Genomic DNA, 15,629 nt, shown 5'->3' with positions numbered 1-15,629 from the left:
GTAGGGAAGTCCATAAATAAAGCTGTATTATGAGTTCAGTGCTGCTTCTGCATCCTACAAAGTAACAAAATGTTTGAACTTGGAAAAGTAATTTTGAATTTGATGGCAGCAACAGATCTCAAAAATGTTTGGGACAGGGTTGTGTTTCTTTTAACAACAGGTCATAAGGTCTAGAAACTAAGAAGGCTAGCTGATGGGCTTTTGGTAGAGAAATGTTGCACCTCACACTATAGAAGTGAGGCTTTTGAACTGAGTGCTGATAACATGCCAAATGGTCCCAATCCCTTTTAGTCTAGAGGATGCAGCATCCAGAATTTCCAAAAACAATTTCAAATTCTGACCAAAGAACATATGGCTTCTTCTTTGAATGATGGAGCTTTAACCTGCATTTTTGGATGCATGGTGTTGATAGGCAATGGTTTTTGGAAGCGTTCCTAAGCCAGTGCGGTAATTTCCATGACAGAATCATACTTGTGTTAGTGCATTTCCACCTGAGGACATGAAGCTTTCAGGCTTCCAAGATTGATTTTTGGCCTTTATCCTTGCGCGCAGAGATTTCTCCAGGTTCTCTAAACCTTTTAATATATTACATACTATTCATGACAAAATACTCAAAGTCGTCACATTTTTACACTGTGGATCATTATTCTGTAATTGTTCCACTACCTGTGGATGCAGTCTTTTGTGGACTGGTGAATCTCTACCTCTCCAAGATGCCCTTTTTTATACCCAGAAGAAAAATATTCCTGCAGGCGTTTCTTTTTATTACCACCTACTTTTGTAGTCTTTTGTTACCACATAACACATTTTTGGGATGTTTTACATACATTAAATTTAAAATAAGCCCATATTTTTCATGAAATAATTAAATATTTGATATATTTCTATGATCTGTTGTCAATTAAAAAATGGTTTGAGAGATTAGCAAATCATTGCAGACTGCTTTTATTTACAATTTGCACAGCCTCCCAACTTTTTTGGAATTTGGTTAGTAGTTCCTGAAAACCCCCTTTTGTTTGATCATCTCTTAATAAATGTAATTACACTATATCTACTTCCTTCTCTAATATATATCTAATATCAACCAAAGATTTATTTTCAACAATGTAGCCAGGCTGCTAAGAGTCAGAGCTCTCTTGAACCAAGTATTACTTTAATAGTAATGACTTAAAATGACTTAGAAACTAAACAACCAAATAAACAATCTGGAACACTCAGTCCAAACACAAGTGCATAGTAGTCCCAGGCGAGGCGTCGTCCTCAGGCTGGGGCGTGGCAGGACCAGGCGAGGCGTCGTCCTCAGGCTGGGGCGTGGCAGGACCAGGCGAGGCGTCGTCCTCAGGCTGGGGCGTGGCAGGACCAGGCGAGGCGTCGTCCTCACGCTGGGGCGTGGCAGGACCAGGCGAGGCGTCGTCCTCACGCTGGGGCGTGGCAGGACCAGGCGAGGCGTCGTCCTCAAGCTGGGGCGTGGCAGGACCAGGCGAGGCGTCGTCCTCAAGCTGGGGCGTGGCAGGACCAGGCGAGGCGTCGTCCTCAAGCAGGGCGTGGCAGGACCAGGCGAGGCGTCGTCCTCAAGCTGGGGCGTGGCAGGACCAGGCGAGGCGTCGTCCTCAAGCTGGGGCGTGGCAGGACCAGGCGAGGCGTCGTCCTCAAGCTGGGGCGTGGCAGGACCAGGCGAGGCGTCGTCCTCAAGCTGGGGCGTGGCAGGACCAGGCGAGGCGTCGTCCTCAAGCTGGGGCGTGGCAGGACCAGGCGAGGCGTCGTCCTCAAGCTGGGGCGTGGCAGGACCAGGCGAGGCGTCGTCCTCAAGCTGGGGCGTGGCAGGACCAGGCGAGGCGTCGTCCTCAAGCTGGGGCGTGGCAGGACCAGGTAATGGCGCTGCAAGCGACTGCCTGGAAGCCGCGTGTGGTGGCGCCGCAGGAGGTGGTGCTGCAGGCGACGGCACGGGAGTCGCAGGTGGTGAAGCAGTTGGTGGCTGAACGGACTCACCAGAGCCGTCAGCAGACACGGAGAGATGCTGGATGGGTGCTCCAGAGCCCCCAGCAGACGAGGCATGAGGCTGGACGGGCTCCTCGGGCCCCCCAGCTGACGTGGCATGAGGCTGGACGGGCTCTCCAGAACCCCCAGAAGACACTGGAAAAGGCTGCACAAACTCCAACCTGGCCTGGATCTCAGTCCCACAGGGGCTTCTTGGAAGCACAGTTCGTAGCACGATCAATACACAGGGATGCTACGTAATTGTGCAGAGGGATAAGATGTTCCGTGGAAGACTTGGCTGGTGATTTTTCAGTCTTAGTCATGGCGCTGCAAGCGACTGCCTGGAAGCCGCGTGTGGTGGCGCCGCAGGAGGTGGTGCTGCAGGCGACGGCACGGGAGTCGCAGGTGGTGAAGCAGTTGGTGGCTGAACGGACTCACCAGAGCCGTCAGCAGACACGGAGAGATGCTGGATGGGTGCTCCAGAGCCCCCAGCAGACGAGGCATGAGGCTGGACGGGCTCCTCGGGCCCCCCAGCTGACGTGGCATGAGGCTGGACGGGCTCTCCAGAACCCCCAGAAGACACTGGAAAAGGCTGCACAAACTCCAACCTGGCCTGGATCTCAGTCCCACAGGGGCTTCTTGGAAGCACAGTTCGTAGCACGATCAATACACAGGGATGCTACGTAATTGTGCAGAGGGATAAGATGTTCCGTGGAAGACTTGGCTGGTGATTTTTCAGTCTTAGTCATTTCATAAACATGCCCATGAACCTTTAAGGCAGTGTTTGTTTCAATATTCTCCTTAGAAAAAATGCGTGGATTCAGAATATAATCACCCACCTCATGCTGCTGTGAGCCGTGGTGACGACTTGGACGCCGCCTCCTCCTGGAAGTCGTGGTTGTGGAGGCCGGCGCCGCTACGGCTGAGATGAATGTAGCGCTGGAAGCAGCCACCGGTTGAGGTGAGGAAAACGCAGCACTTGTCTGCTGCAGTGGCGACACAGGCATGGACACAGGTGAGAGACTGAATAAGCCGACTCTTACTCCCGTAGCCGGCGAAGGAAGAGCTGCATCACCGCAGGGCTGGGGTGATTCAGCCTGCACACTGGGCAGCTGCTGCTCTGGCGATGATGGTGAGGCAGAGGAGATCGTGGCTGTAGTAAAGTTCTTTAAGTCTGCAGGCAGGCAGTCCATAAAACCTGGGTTAGCCGTGGCTATCCGGGTCAACTGAGCCTGAATAGCCTCCTTCTCCTCCCCTGCTTCCTGCACAGGAGATAATCCAAAGTCCAGGAAGCTGTGTAACACGAATCTTGAATTCAAAAAAGTCACTGAAATAGATGTCCGCTGGGTCCAGCATGGTCAGGTCGTTCTGTCACAGTCTGGCAGAGGCAGACTGTATGTATTGTGAAGAGTGGACCCAAAATGCAGACACGAAGGAACTTGGACCAAAGCTTGAGTATTAACAAAAAGCGAGCCGTTTAAGATGGCTGGTAAAAAAGGTACAAACAAAGGGCAAGGCATACTGAAGTAAAACTAACATTAACCTAAACTGGGAGAACTAAACAAACAAAAAGAAAAATCTAGACATGAAACTTGGAAACATGGCGTGACCAGGAATAAACAGAAACACACAGACTAAATACACACAAGGGTGATTAGGGGAAGTGGAAACACATGGGGAAACAGCTGACACTAGTCTGACATAACGAGACAAAGGAAGCAAAGCTGAGTACACTGACATAGGACACAGACCTTCAAAATAAAACAGGAAACATGAGACACAGACAAGACAATATAACCTTGACAACATAAGACACGCAGCATGAAACACATAAAGGGCAAAAGGAGACTAAAAGAAACTAAACAACCAAATAAACAATCTGGAACACTCAGTCCAAACACAAGTGCATAGGAGTCCAAGAACATAATTCAGGAGGGCGACCCAGATCTCGGTAGAACAGGAGTTCATGGCGAAGCCGTTCAGGTGGCCGACCAGAGGGTCGAGGGCACAACAGTCCGTAGTTGAAAATTTCAGGGGGCCAACCCGGAGGCCGACAGCACAGGAGTTCATGACCGAAGAGTTCAGGCGGGTCCAGCGATGGTGACGGAGCAGATCAGGGGGCTGGCCACGTGGAAAGTGGCGGTGGTGAAGCGGGCATGGCTGACCACACTTGGATGACTTGGCAGGCGGCTGGCGGCACGGACGAGACCTGTCGGGTGGCTTGGCTGGTGTTTGATCGTGGTGTGGATGTGGACGAGGATCCTTGGATGGTTTGGTGGGTTTCTGTGGACGGGCTGTCCTGAAAGTCCCCAGACACAGCCATGCTGGACGTGGTTTGGCAGGCGAGACGAGACCAGGCGTGTCGACGACCTCTGGCTTGGTCGAGACAAGACCCGGCGGCAGCATGGCGGCAGCATGGCGGCTGCAGGCGATGGAGCAGGTGGTGGCGCTGCAGACGACGGCGTTGAAGTCGCAGGTGGTGGACCAGGTGGTGGCGCTGCAGCAGATGTTGCAGAATGCTGGACGGGCTTGGCTGAACCTCCAGCTGGCGTGGCAGGACCTGGCGTGGCAGGACCAGGCGAGGCGTCGTCCTCAGGCTGAGGCGTGGCAGGACCAGGCGAGACGTCGTCCTCAGGCTGAGGCGTGGCAGGACCAGGTGAGGCGTCGTACTGAGGCTGAGGCGTGGCAGGACCAGGCGAGGCGTTGTCCCCAGGCTGGGTCGTGGCAGGACCAGGCGAGGCGTTGTCCCCAGGCTGGGTCGTGGCAGGACCAGGCGAGGCGTTGTCCCCAGGCTGGGTCGTGGCAGGACCAGGCGAGACATCGTCCTCTGGCTGGGTCGTGGCAGGACCAGGTAATGGCGCTGCAGGCAACTGCCTGGAACCCGCGTGTGGTGGCGCCGCAGGAGGTGGTGCTGCAGGCGATGGCGTGGATGCCGCAGGTGGTGGCGCTGCAGGCGGCGGCACGGGAGTCGCAGGTGGTGAAGCAGTTGGTGGCTGAACGGACTCACCAGAGCCGTCAGCAGACGAGGCATGAGGCTGGACGGGCTCTCCAGAACCCAGAAGCCTTCAGCTTTCAGATCACAATCTTGTGGAACAATCTCACAGTCTGGATTCAGAAGACAGATACTCTCTAGGCATAACAATTTCTGTTCTGATAAAGCTTCTTGTTAGGGTACGATCAGGTGACCCTGGGGTTCCTCTGCTGCTATATTCTCAAGCTGCTTGGGAGACTCATGGCACTCTGAGGATTCCTCTTCATTCCCATCTTTTCAGTCCCCATCTGAAAAGATGGGAGAATGTCCATATTTTGGGCTTTGTCCTTTGTCTCTATACTCTTAGTTTTGTTTTGTTTTTCTCATTCTCTTCAGTCCCAACAGACAGCAGCAGATTGATGTTTTCCTGGAGCTTTCATCCTGTTAAAAGGGATTTTTTTCCTTCCTACTGTTGCCAAGTTCTTGGTGTTTGTGGATATCTGTAGGTGTTAACTGTACAAATGTCAGGACTAAAACATAAACAGAACCCATCAAAGTCCCTCTGATACTGCCATGTGCTGTCATGTGAAGAGGAAAGTTTTCTCTTACCCCCCATGGCTGGTTCTTGAGGAATTAAGGGGTTAAGTAGCACCTGGATGTTAAAGACATGCATTTAATTTACTGATAATCAAATGTGACCACCTCTGGAAAAGCACATATATTGGTAGTTTGCTGGATGGTTTGGAGCATCCATGTGTGTTCATGCAACTCCACCATCTGCATATTGATTTGCAAAGTCAAGCAAACTACAAGACCTGTGGAGCAATGTCCTTTGAATAGACCAGAACAGGGTGGAGATGTCTGGAGAAAAAAAACACAGCATATCAGCACAAATGCCTAATACTCTCTGTCAAGCAGAAAGGTGGGAGATGTGGGTGATGTGGGCTTGTTTTGCAGCCACAGGAGCTGGACATCTGTCAGTCATTGAGTTGACCATGAACTCCTCTGTAGAACAAATTATTCTAGAGTCAAATGTGAGGCCAGCTGTCCGACAGCTAAAGCTTGATTAAAACTGAGTCATTCAACGCGACAATTATCGCAAGCACAGCAGCAAAATTAGAGTCCACTTCTGGTAATTTTTTTTTTTTTTCATGTAAATCCTTTTGATTATTCCTGCTAACAAATGAACAGACAAGCATTTGACCAAAGTCTTCTCGTTCATTTGAACAGAGATGGTCAGTTGTTATTGCCTGTCTGTTGAGGCTGTCTGTCCAGGATAGCTAATGCTTGGCTAAAACTGGATCATGCAACAGGACAATGAACCCAAGCAGAGCAGCAAATCTGCACCAGAGTGGCTGAAAAAGAAAAGAATGAAGGTGTTACAATGGCTCAGTCAAAGTCCAGACAGAAATGCTGTGGTGTGACCTTAAGAGAGCTATGTGTAAATGAATAGTACGTCATAAAGAAGAGTGGGGTAAAATTCCTCCACAGTGATGTGAAAGGGATCGACCCATACAGAAAACCAGTATTTCAAGTTATAGCTGCTAAAGATGGTTCTACAAGCTACTCAATCACTAGGTCTACTTAGTTTTTCACAGGAGGGGATAAGGACCTATGAATTTCTGTTTCTCATGACTGAATGCTGCCATGAAGAATTACAGCTTACTGTAGCGTGATTCAACACACATAACAAAAGACTGAAATGAAGCAGTATTTGGAAGTAAAAACTGAGCTGAAATAACTGAAGCAACAAAACGAAAAAGACCACTCATATGGGAACAGTGCATTTATTTTACACCATATCACAACTGCTGACAAACACAGAATCCAGTATAAGGTGCTGAAAAGCCAAAATGTAATGGGTTTGTGTAGCAAGAAATGCTACACAATGTAGGAAGAAATGCCTTCTATTAACTATGAGCAAATGTTATGCAGTCAGTGAATTAAGTGATTGTAAAAAGAAACCGATCTTTCAAAATACACAAAGAACTATATCAGATTCAGTGCGTCTGTGTAGGTTCTCAGTCGTCCAGGTCATGGTAGGTCTGGCTAGGTCAGCTATATTCCACACATGTAAAGAAAGCTCTTGAAACATGTGGTTATCTCAACTGGGCCTTCGTTAAATCATCAAAAATGCACAGAAGAGAAGGGGAGACGCCAACTAGGGACAAACAGAAAGACAGCTGGACAGCAATATTGTTTACCCTTGTGTAGCAGGTTTGTCAGAGAAACTTGGAAGAATTTTCTCCAAACTCCCAAACACAAGGTAAACAACATAGTGTATGCTGGGCAGTGCAGTGAGGCGTGTTCATACCTCAGTATTAGAGAAACCAAACTGCAAAAAAAACCACAAACACATGGGCCCAAGACTCGTCTCTAAGCCTGCACTTAAAGGACAATGGGCAGTCTTTTGAGGACGCAAATGTTGACATTTTGGACCGAGATGACAGACTGTTCGAGAGAAGAGTGAAGACACCCATCTACATCCCCTGTAAATGACCATCGTTGACCCCATTACCAGAACATAGTCTTGAGATCCCTTCCCAGGCTCTTAAACCCCCTTCCACACTCAGCCTTGACTCAGGTGACTTCAGTAGCTCACATGGTGGGTTGAGGCAAGATCCCACAGTGATTTCACCCATAACCCCGGGTGACAGTGAAGATTTCACCCTTTTTTCACACCTTGATGATGTGATTACTCACATGATCAATAATTGGTTAATGACCACATCCATGGGACACAACACTCACTAAGGTTTAAATAACCGGGACTCTCCACCTTTTGTTAGTAAAACAAATTAATCAATGAAAGATGAAACGTCTTCACAAACCTAAAGAACTGCAATTACCTTTTTAAGCTCTCCATATCAGGTTTTTCAATTTGTTTTTTGCTCCTTAGATGCTAAAGTAATAGTAAACTATCATCTGAACACTGGCCAATTTTCTCATTTTATTATGTTTTTGTTCTTGCATTGAGCTATAAACTGAATACACTGTGTACTTTATCCTTGATCCTGAACAGTAAGTGGCCCAGCTTTCTACTGACTCTTTTTTTTGTCCTTTTCTCTTTATTATATTTATCTCTATTTTTCCAGTCTTATGATGTTCTTTTATCCATGTGTACCAGTTTCTCTTATTCCACTGGGCTCAGTGTTTACCTTATGAATCATTGTTAGCCTCCTCTATAGGCTTACGCAATGCACATTCAATGCCTGTCGCCAAATTTAGCAGCAAACGGCGCATCATGACGTCAAAGCCCTCTGCAATAATCCCACCCAGCCATCAAACATTTCGCGCGAAAATGGCTGGAAGTGGTCACGAGAGTGTGATGACGTTATAACTGAAAATAGGCGGTCTTTTGAAACTGCCGCTTCCTATTTGGCAGCGTGAGGTGACGTGTTGTATTAAAAAGCCTTAACGCCACGCTTGATTGGACGCTGCGGTTAGAGGTTCCTCCCGCCCCTCCCAGCAGCGGCAGCTCGTTCGGCTTTCCTGCGCCAGCGGCGGTGTGTCACCGAGGCTGGGCTGCTGCCGGAGAGATCCGGACTCAGAGAATATACCCAACCATTTAACGCAACCTGGCAAACGGGGCTGAGAGGCGGGTTTTGAACCTGAATACAGTTTAGGCTGGACCCTGCGCTTCTTCTTGTCGCCTCCGCCCGTCCTCCTGATGTCGGATTTCAAGCTCGGGATCGTACGGCTCGGCCGTGTGGCCGGGAAGGTGAGCTGGATCCCAGGGCTGCCATGTGCGGCCGGGGGAGGGCCCGCGGGGAAGAGAAAAGTCACCAGAAAAAATATAGTTAGCGATGCTCAATCAGCTCTAGCCAACCGAGCTGATTATTATGAAGCAGTCGCAAATGCTGGAGTAGTTCGGCTTTACCGATTTAAAGGCGTTTGAGCGGATTAGAAAAGCCGGCCGTGCCGAGCCAGACTGGTTTCTCAAACTCCGCCGCTAACGCTAATTAGCATGTAGCGCGTTACGCTAGCCGCTGGCTAACATTTAACGACCAAACAGCGCCAGAAACGTAAACACGTGCTCAGTTTTTGTCACAGCCGCTGTCGGTGGAGTGGAAACCCCTCGGCTGTCGTGTCATACCCAAACACTCGGCGGTGCAGTTAGCAGAGCCACGCTAGCCATGTTACTAGGATTACCCTCAAGTGTCGGCTAATGAGGAAGCCATTGCCATCAACTGATTCTTTTGTGCAGTGTGACAAAGCACCGGCAGGACGACACTGCCCAACATCTGTGCCTGTGTCGGCTTAGGCTTTAATCGTACTAATTAACGCTTGAAGCAGAAACTGTGGCGAGCGGTGGGTCAGAAAGCGCTCCCAGCTGCTAACGCTGAAGTCACGGGACACACTGGGAATAAACCGTATTTGAACCGTGAGCAGCCGGCTGCCCACCTGCTGAGTGGCAGGGCTCCGGTCACTCAGCTGTAAACATGTCACTCGTGGAAACGCCACACACATGCAATCATAGAAAGAAGAAAGTGTCACACAGGTTTCATCTGCTTCATGTTGTGTTGCTGGAGAAGAGCTCAGGTGTCTGTGAGACAGCTGGGACTGCTTCAGAAACGTGTTGCTGCTGTGGTCAGTGTAAAAAGTTTGGAAGGTTGAAACTTGTCCTAGAAGTAGTGCCCCTGTTTATGACTCTGCTAGTGCTAATTCACAAACAATAAAGCTCCCCTGAGAGTGGGGATGCTGTTGTTGCAGTTGTAGGTTTAAACATGAAAATGACCCTGAATTTTCTTATTTCAGACAAAGTACACGCTGATCGATGAGCAGGACATACCACTGGTGGAGAACTATGCCTTTGAGGTAAGCGTGTTTGATTTTTCACTACTGCTCTGATATCCGGATACAGTTGAGGAGGAAAAAAATATAGAGCAGTGTTTCTCTGTTTCCAGGCACGCATGGAAGTAGATGCAGATGGCAATGGAGCTAAGATCTTTGCTTATGCTTTTGACGTCGGCAAAGGCCGCTGGGCAGGAAGGCCGCTGCACGAGCTGCTCTGGTAAGTCTGTTTTAACTGTGTCAAAGCGGTGTTTTTTGTTTTTGTTTTTTGTTTTTTCTTCTGTGACTCCATACCGTAGTCGTTTACACACTGCTTTAACAAGCGACAGGTCTCAGGTTTGCAAGCTCGTGGACTTGCATCTGGCATTTAAAAATGGACAACCTGCCAAATCAAACATGTGGAGCTGCCTGCTGGAAATGGCTTCTTCTGTGATTTATCCTCTACTGGAAAATCTATGAGCATGCTTCTTGTGAAAGCGCCCTCCATTGTAAGGCTCATCTTAGTTTAATCAGTGTTAAAGTTGTCAGATAAGATAAGTGGGTGCTCATGAGAATTGCTTCAGCTTAACAAAAGTAGGGGAAGGGCTAAAATGGCAAAAAGAATTCTCTCGGCGCAGCGTCACAGGTGTCACTTAAACCATCAACTGTTTAGCGAGCTAGCTTTTCAGTTTTATCACTAGTTGTGAGAAATAGAGGTTGTATAGTAAACTAGTGCATGCTCAAGCTCTGTAGTGGACTTGGCTTTCAATGATGCTTCATATTGGATAAGAAGTGTTCTGAGCTAGCATCAGCTCCTTACTGAGGAGTCCTTGGAATAAACACTCTTTTTATCCAAGGTCAGATTTTTGTCCTGCTGGTTGCAGACTGGCTAACTTTTAATGTCTTTACCCAGGGAGAAGCACAGAGGAGGCATCGCCCCTAGTTTTCAAGTTATCCACATCAACTCTGTGACCGTGGACAACCGACTAGACAACCTTCGACTGGTTCCAGTAGGCTGGAGCCCTAAACCAGAGGAGATTTCCAGCAAGCAGAGGTAAAACATTGCTTATAGGTACATGTGAAAATGCTAGAAAGGACACACCAGGCAGATGTTGAGGGGAAATGAGTCTTAAATCCTTTTGTGATTTATTCCAGGGTTATCCAAACAAGTAATGCATGCCGAACATTTCTCATGTTATCTGTACAGAGAGCAATCCCTCTACTGGCTGGCTATCCAGCAGGTACCAGCCGACCCTGTGGAAGAGCAATATCTGGAGCTGAGTCGCACACGTTACTACAACGCAAATGGGGAGCTGGTGGAGGAAGAGGAGTGTTCTTGCACCTACTACGAGTGTCACTACCCTCCTTGTTCGCTCATTGAGAGGAGGGTATGTATTCCAACTCGTGTAGCAAAGCATTCCCATTCGAAAGCTCCGTGCTCTCAGAGCCAAAGATGATCTTCTTCCTTGTCTTTCCACAGCTGCGGGAGTTCAACATATGCGGCCGCTGCCAGGTGGCGCGCTACTGCGGGTCCCAGTGCCAGCAGAGGGACTGGCCAGCCCACAAGAAACAGTGTCGCGAGCGTAAGCGGGCGCTGGCCCTGGAGTCTGAGCCCGAGCGGTGATCCGTCTTCATCCTTGCTTGGAAGGGGAGGAGGAGGCTGATCATCGGGGAGGGAATGGGTTACACTTGGGAGGGGGAGCGGGGATTAAGTGCGACGCGGGGTAGGGGGCTTCCTGAGAAGAGACAATGTTGATTGGTTGAGTGATTGAAGGAGTTCAGGACTGAGAAGACAAGGGCACGGAGAGTAACGCAAAAAGACATCTGCCACTTCCCAGGACTGGTAATTCTCCATAGCTTGCTTTTCATGTGGATGACAGGGATGGGATTTTGTTTGTTTGTTGGTTTTTATTTTTGTTTTGTTTTTTTTTGGGGGGGGGGGGGGGGGGGGGGTCTTTGTTTTTTCTCGAGGGAGAACCTCGGGCACTACCTGCTGCTACGGTTTTGTATGTAAGGAGGAGAAAGTCATCTTGTTGATGAACTGAACAAGCTTCTCCGGACCACAGTCGGAATACAGACCGCCGTCATCCCGTTGGGTGTCACTTCGTCTGTCTAAACAGGGGACTTGGGGGCTGCAGCATCTGTCATTCAGCTGGTACAATGGGACATGGACCTTTTCACTGTATCGCTCCCTTTTCTGACCTCTCTCGTGCACACGGCTGCTGCGCTCACAGTCATCGACACTTTAGCTGCCATCGCCGCCGCCGCCTCCCTGTCTGTATTCCCCACACAGCAAACCACGACACAGATTATCAGAGATTTCACCGAGTCACACTACCAGTATTGAGTGAATGTGGGCGTGTGTGTGTGTGTGAGCGCCTGTGCTGCCAACATGTACAAAAAAGGACTTTGAGGTGGTCACCATTGCTAATGAGTCGAGGTTAACGGACATCTTTGCTCTACTTAAAGGGGGCCATATTACTTAATTTAAAAATGTCCTATTTAATTATAAATTGGTGGTCTGACAGTAAGATCATTGTTCTGTAATAAAGTAGCTGCCAAATAAAGGCGTCACTTTTTTATTTTTTATATATATATATAATTTTAATGGTTAAAGACTTCAGTTTCAGTGCTGGAAGTAGGTGGTGTGTGTGGTTTTTTTTTTTTTTTTTTTTTTTTTTTTTTTTAAGAATTTCCAGTTAACATTTAAAAAAAAAAAAAAAAAAAAGTGGTTTCTATGGAAGCTTGTTTCTGCAACTGTAAAAAAAAAATAATAAAATACATTTGGGGGGGAAACAAAACTAAAAAAACATTTTTAAATTTATTGCGTTTATGTTGAAATTTTGACTTATGAACTCAGTCTTCTGAGAAAGTAACTGGCTTTTTTTTTTTTGTTTGTTTGTTTTTCTACTTTGGCAGAAACCAGCTTCAGTACAACCAGTGTTGTTGATGCTCTTACACACAATTTGTCCCAGTAAAAGTGAGCACTGATGGCGTAATATAAAAGCAATTATTATTTGATGTTCAATAGCTCAACCTGTAAGAATGATCTTTGCCAAAGTCTTCTCTGACCTTCCGTAGCTTACCACTCCTGTCAGCTGGTATAAATCCCTCTTGGGCTCAGTTTGCTGAGTTTTTTTGGGGGGGAGGGGGTTGTTTCTTCCGAACAGACACCTGCCTTTTCAAACTGTATTTTTACATCTCCAGGTTTACGCTGTATGTGTGCATTGATTGGCGAGGAGGAGCTAGTGCTCAGTTTCTCGCATGCGTGTTTGTAAGGGTTATTTTTTTGAAGAAAATCTATCTATGGAACTATATTTATTTTAAAAAATTGATTGTGAACCTTTCTTTTGTCCTGGTGATATTTGAAGGCATAAGTCATCGTTATAAAAAGTGCTCATTGTGGGACCTTTTTTTTGTTGTATATCTGTGAGGTGATGAGGTTGGATGGGAGGGGCTGAAACATTTCATCGCTGTTACTTGATTTCTTTATTTTACTTTCCTGATTCTAGATGGATGATTGAATGATTGAGTTCTGGCTGTTGCCTTCCCAGTGTTTTTTATTTTTTGTAAATCCCATGAGAACACTGCACACAGTCATGTCACAAAAAAAACAAACAATCTTCCACGTGAGAGACGTCTTGGAGTGTAAAACTTGAATCCCTCCCACGGCCCTCTTTTTGTGACTTTTATTTTGGAAAGTGGTTTGATGAACTGAACCATTTCCTGCTCTGGAGCTTTTTTTTGTTTTTTTTAAAGACACGGTGGTCCTTGTCGACTTTATCCACAAATCACCTGCCTTCCTTGTGTTACCTACAATGCACACCTGCTTAATGTGTCCTCTTGTTTCTTAGGTGAGAATTCCCAACACTTAATAAGCATGTGTACATGTGATTTATTTGTTTTCCTTGTGTGCGCGCGTGTGTGAATGTGAAAGTTTTTGAACACTGCACTAAAATTTGGCTCCCGTGTTGGCATACCTGTCGTAGATGAGGTGAAGGGTGTGGTGTGGATTTGGACAGAGTGTACAGATTGTGTCTAAAATAAATTTTTATTATTATTATTTTTTGGGTAAAAATATACGCATTAATCACCTAGAAATAAAGAGCTACAATATGTGAATGGAAGTACAACTGGGATAACCGACAGTTGCTTTTCCAATGTTAAATGATAATAAATAAAAATGAACCTCATTTGGTGGAGTTTGGTTTGATGTGCATACAGGGGCCACATACAGTGAGAGCAGGGAGCAGGTAGAGGCATGCACTGCAGAGATCAGTGATAAAAGTCAGTAAAAGTGAGACAAGGTGAATGAGAGGGAAGGTGGACAGGTTTAAATACCTGGGGTTGACCATCCAACGCAATGGACAGGGCGCAAGAAGGGAGTGCAGGCAGGGTGGAGTGGTTGGAGATGAGTGTCAGAGGGTTATTTGTGAAAGAGAAGGTTTAGAGGACCATAATGAGACCTGCTGTGATAACAAACAGGAGGCTGCGGTGCAGATGCTCAGTCTTTCTCTGGGAGTTAGCAGGATTACAAATGAGTACATCAGATGGACAGCTCAGCTCGAGTGGGTTTGGACATGGTTTTGGTGCAGAGGAGGGATAGTGTCTTAAGGCGGGAGGAAAAGAAGAAGATCACAGAGGTGATGGAGGCAGATGATCCGCTGTGGTGACTCCTGAACGGAGCAGTTGAAAAAAGAAGTCTGCTGATTCCTAAAGTGTCTTTTGATTATCTGAACTCTTGGTATCACAAAGAAATGCCTCCAAGTACTAGAATAATTCATTAATTGAGTGGAGGGGATTCATCTGTGTAACTTTGTCATGCTCCGATCAAAAAATACTACAATCACCAGTTCTCACCCGAGTTATACTTACAAATGTGCTGTCTTTCTGCTGCCTCAAAACCATACATCATTGCAGGTGTGAGCATCATAGTCCACAGAGACTCCTGCCTGACCTCATCTGTCAACCTGTCCATCACCATCGCAAACGAAAATGAACTCAAAGTCAATACGTGATGTAATCCAACTCCCCATCTTAAACCTGTGTCAATCCTACTGCACTCCTCACCGCAGTCTCACCACCCTCACTCCAGACTTCCTCATACAGTACCACAGTTCCTCTCTTGGCACCAGCCATACTGCTGCTCATCACTTCTCTTCATAACTGAGCTTTAACAACTCTTTCACAACTCTTTTAGATATTACAGCGCTGCACATCAGCCTGCTTCTTGACCATCAACGCCTCATTTCTTCAGGCATGGTGTTAAACAATCTGGTCTTAAAGGCAACTGCTCTCTCTCCACTCTTCATAGCTGCCCTCACTTCCTCTGCACTTTACGATTATCTAACTTTCCTCACTCAGCATACCTGGGACATCTTTCCCTTTTCTGAATTCACTTACGATTGAGATGAATAGTCACACAAATAGGGTGGCATTGGCAGCATTTGACAAATCAGAAAGGGAGGAGGGAGGTCCACGGATCATATGACTTTTCTTCCACAGAAAATCATCACTGTGAGTGCCACCTACTCCAGAGATGTCATCAAAGGGTAATAAAAAAATCTCTAAAGAGCATAAAAATATACCAGCAAAATCCAACACTGCTGTAAATGCAAATTCATCAGCTTAAATACAGTTAATGATTTTGTCACTGAGTGAGCTCCCAGTGCTGTTGATTATTTCTAAGGTGACAGCAGCACATTAGATTTCTGATACTTTAAACTGGATCCATTTAAACATTAAAGCGTGCTGTCCCACAGCTCGATAGAGAAGACGTGGACATCGCTGCAGTTTGTCGCAGATCAAAGTGCGATGAATGTGCGATGAACGGGTTTCCTTTGTGTGTTTCCAGGAGTGTAAAACAAACTAATCAGCCGGTTAGAATGAAGCAGAACAACATTTATAA

General features: G+C 47.0%; 1 protein-coding gene across 1 annotated transcript; it reads left to right on the top strand.

Moving 5' to 3' along the window:
- The first annotated feature begins 8,387 nt into the window (after nucleotides 1-8,387).
- Nucleotides 8,388-11,659, top strand: zmynd19 (zinc finger, MYND-type containing 19). Its single transcript, XM_084935281.1, has 6 exons — nucleotides 8,388-8,669; nucleotides 9,707-9,766; nucleotides 9,856-9,962; nucleotides 10,635-10,775; nucleotides 10,929-11,109; nucleotides 11,202-11,659. Exons 1-6 carry the CDS (start codon nucleotides 8,619-8,621, stop codon nucleotides 11,343-11,345), a joined length of 684 nt encoding a protein of 227 aa, XP_084791407.1. The 5' UTR covers nucleotides 8,388-8,618; the 3' UTR covers nucleotides 11,346-11,659.
- The last annotated feature ends 3,970 nt before the right edge of the window (nucleotides 11,660-15,629 follow it).

Source organism: Perissodus microlepis, chromosome 7 (genome assembly GCF_051167445.1).
Source record: "Perissodus microlepis isolate ML-2025 ecotype Zambia chromosome 7, ASM5116744v1, whole genome shotgun sequence".
In the NCBI taxonomy this organism is placed as follows: Eukaryota; Metazoa; Chordata; class Actinopteri; order Cichliformes; family Cichlidae; genus Perissodus; species Perissodus microlepis.
Note: the sequence above shows the minus strand (reverse complement) of the source record. Positions and strands in the feature narration are given on the sequence as shown.

What these genes read in the sequence shown, in the direction of transcription:
- zmynd19 (XM_084935281.1), top strand. Translation starts at nt 8,619, where the DNA reads ATGTCGGATTTCAAGCTCGGGATCGTACGGCTCGGCCGTGTGGCCGGG. An exon ending in TCGGCCGTGTGGCCGGGAAG is followed by an intron (nt 8,670 to 9,706) that starts GTGAGCTGGATC and finishes TTCTTATTTCAG; the next exon opens with ACAAAGTACACGCTGATCGA. An exon ending in CCGCTGCACGAGCTGCTCTG is followed by an intron (nt 9,963 to 10,634) that starts GTAAGTCTGTTT and finishes GTCTTTACCCAG; the next exon opens with GGAGAAGCACAGAGGAGGCA.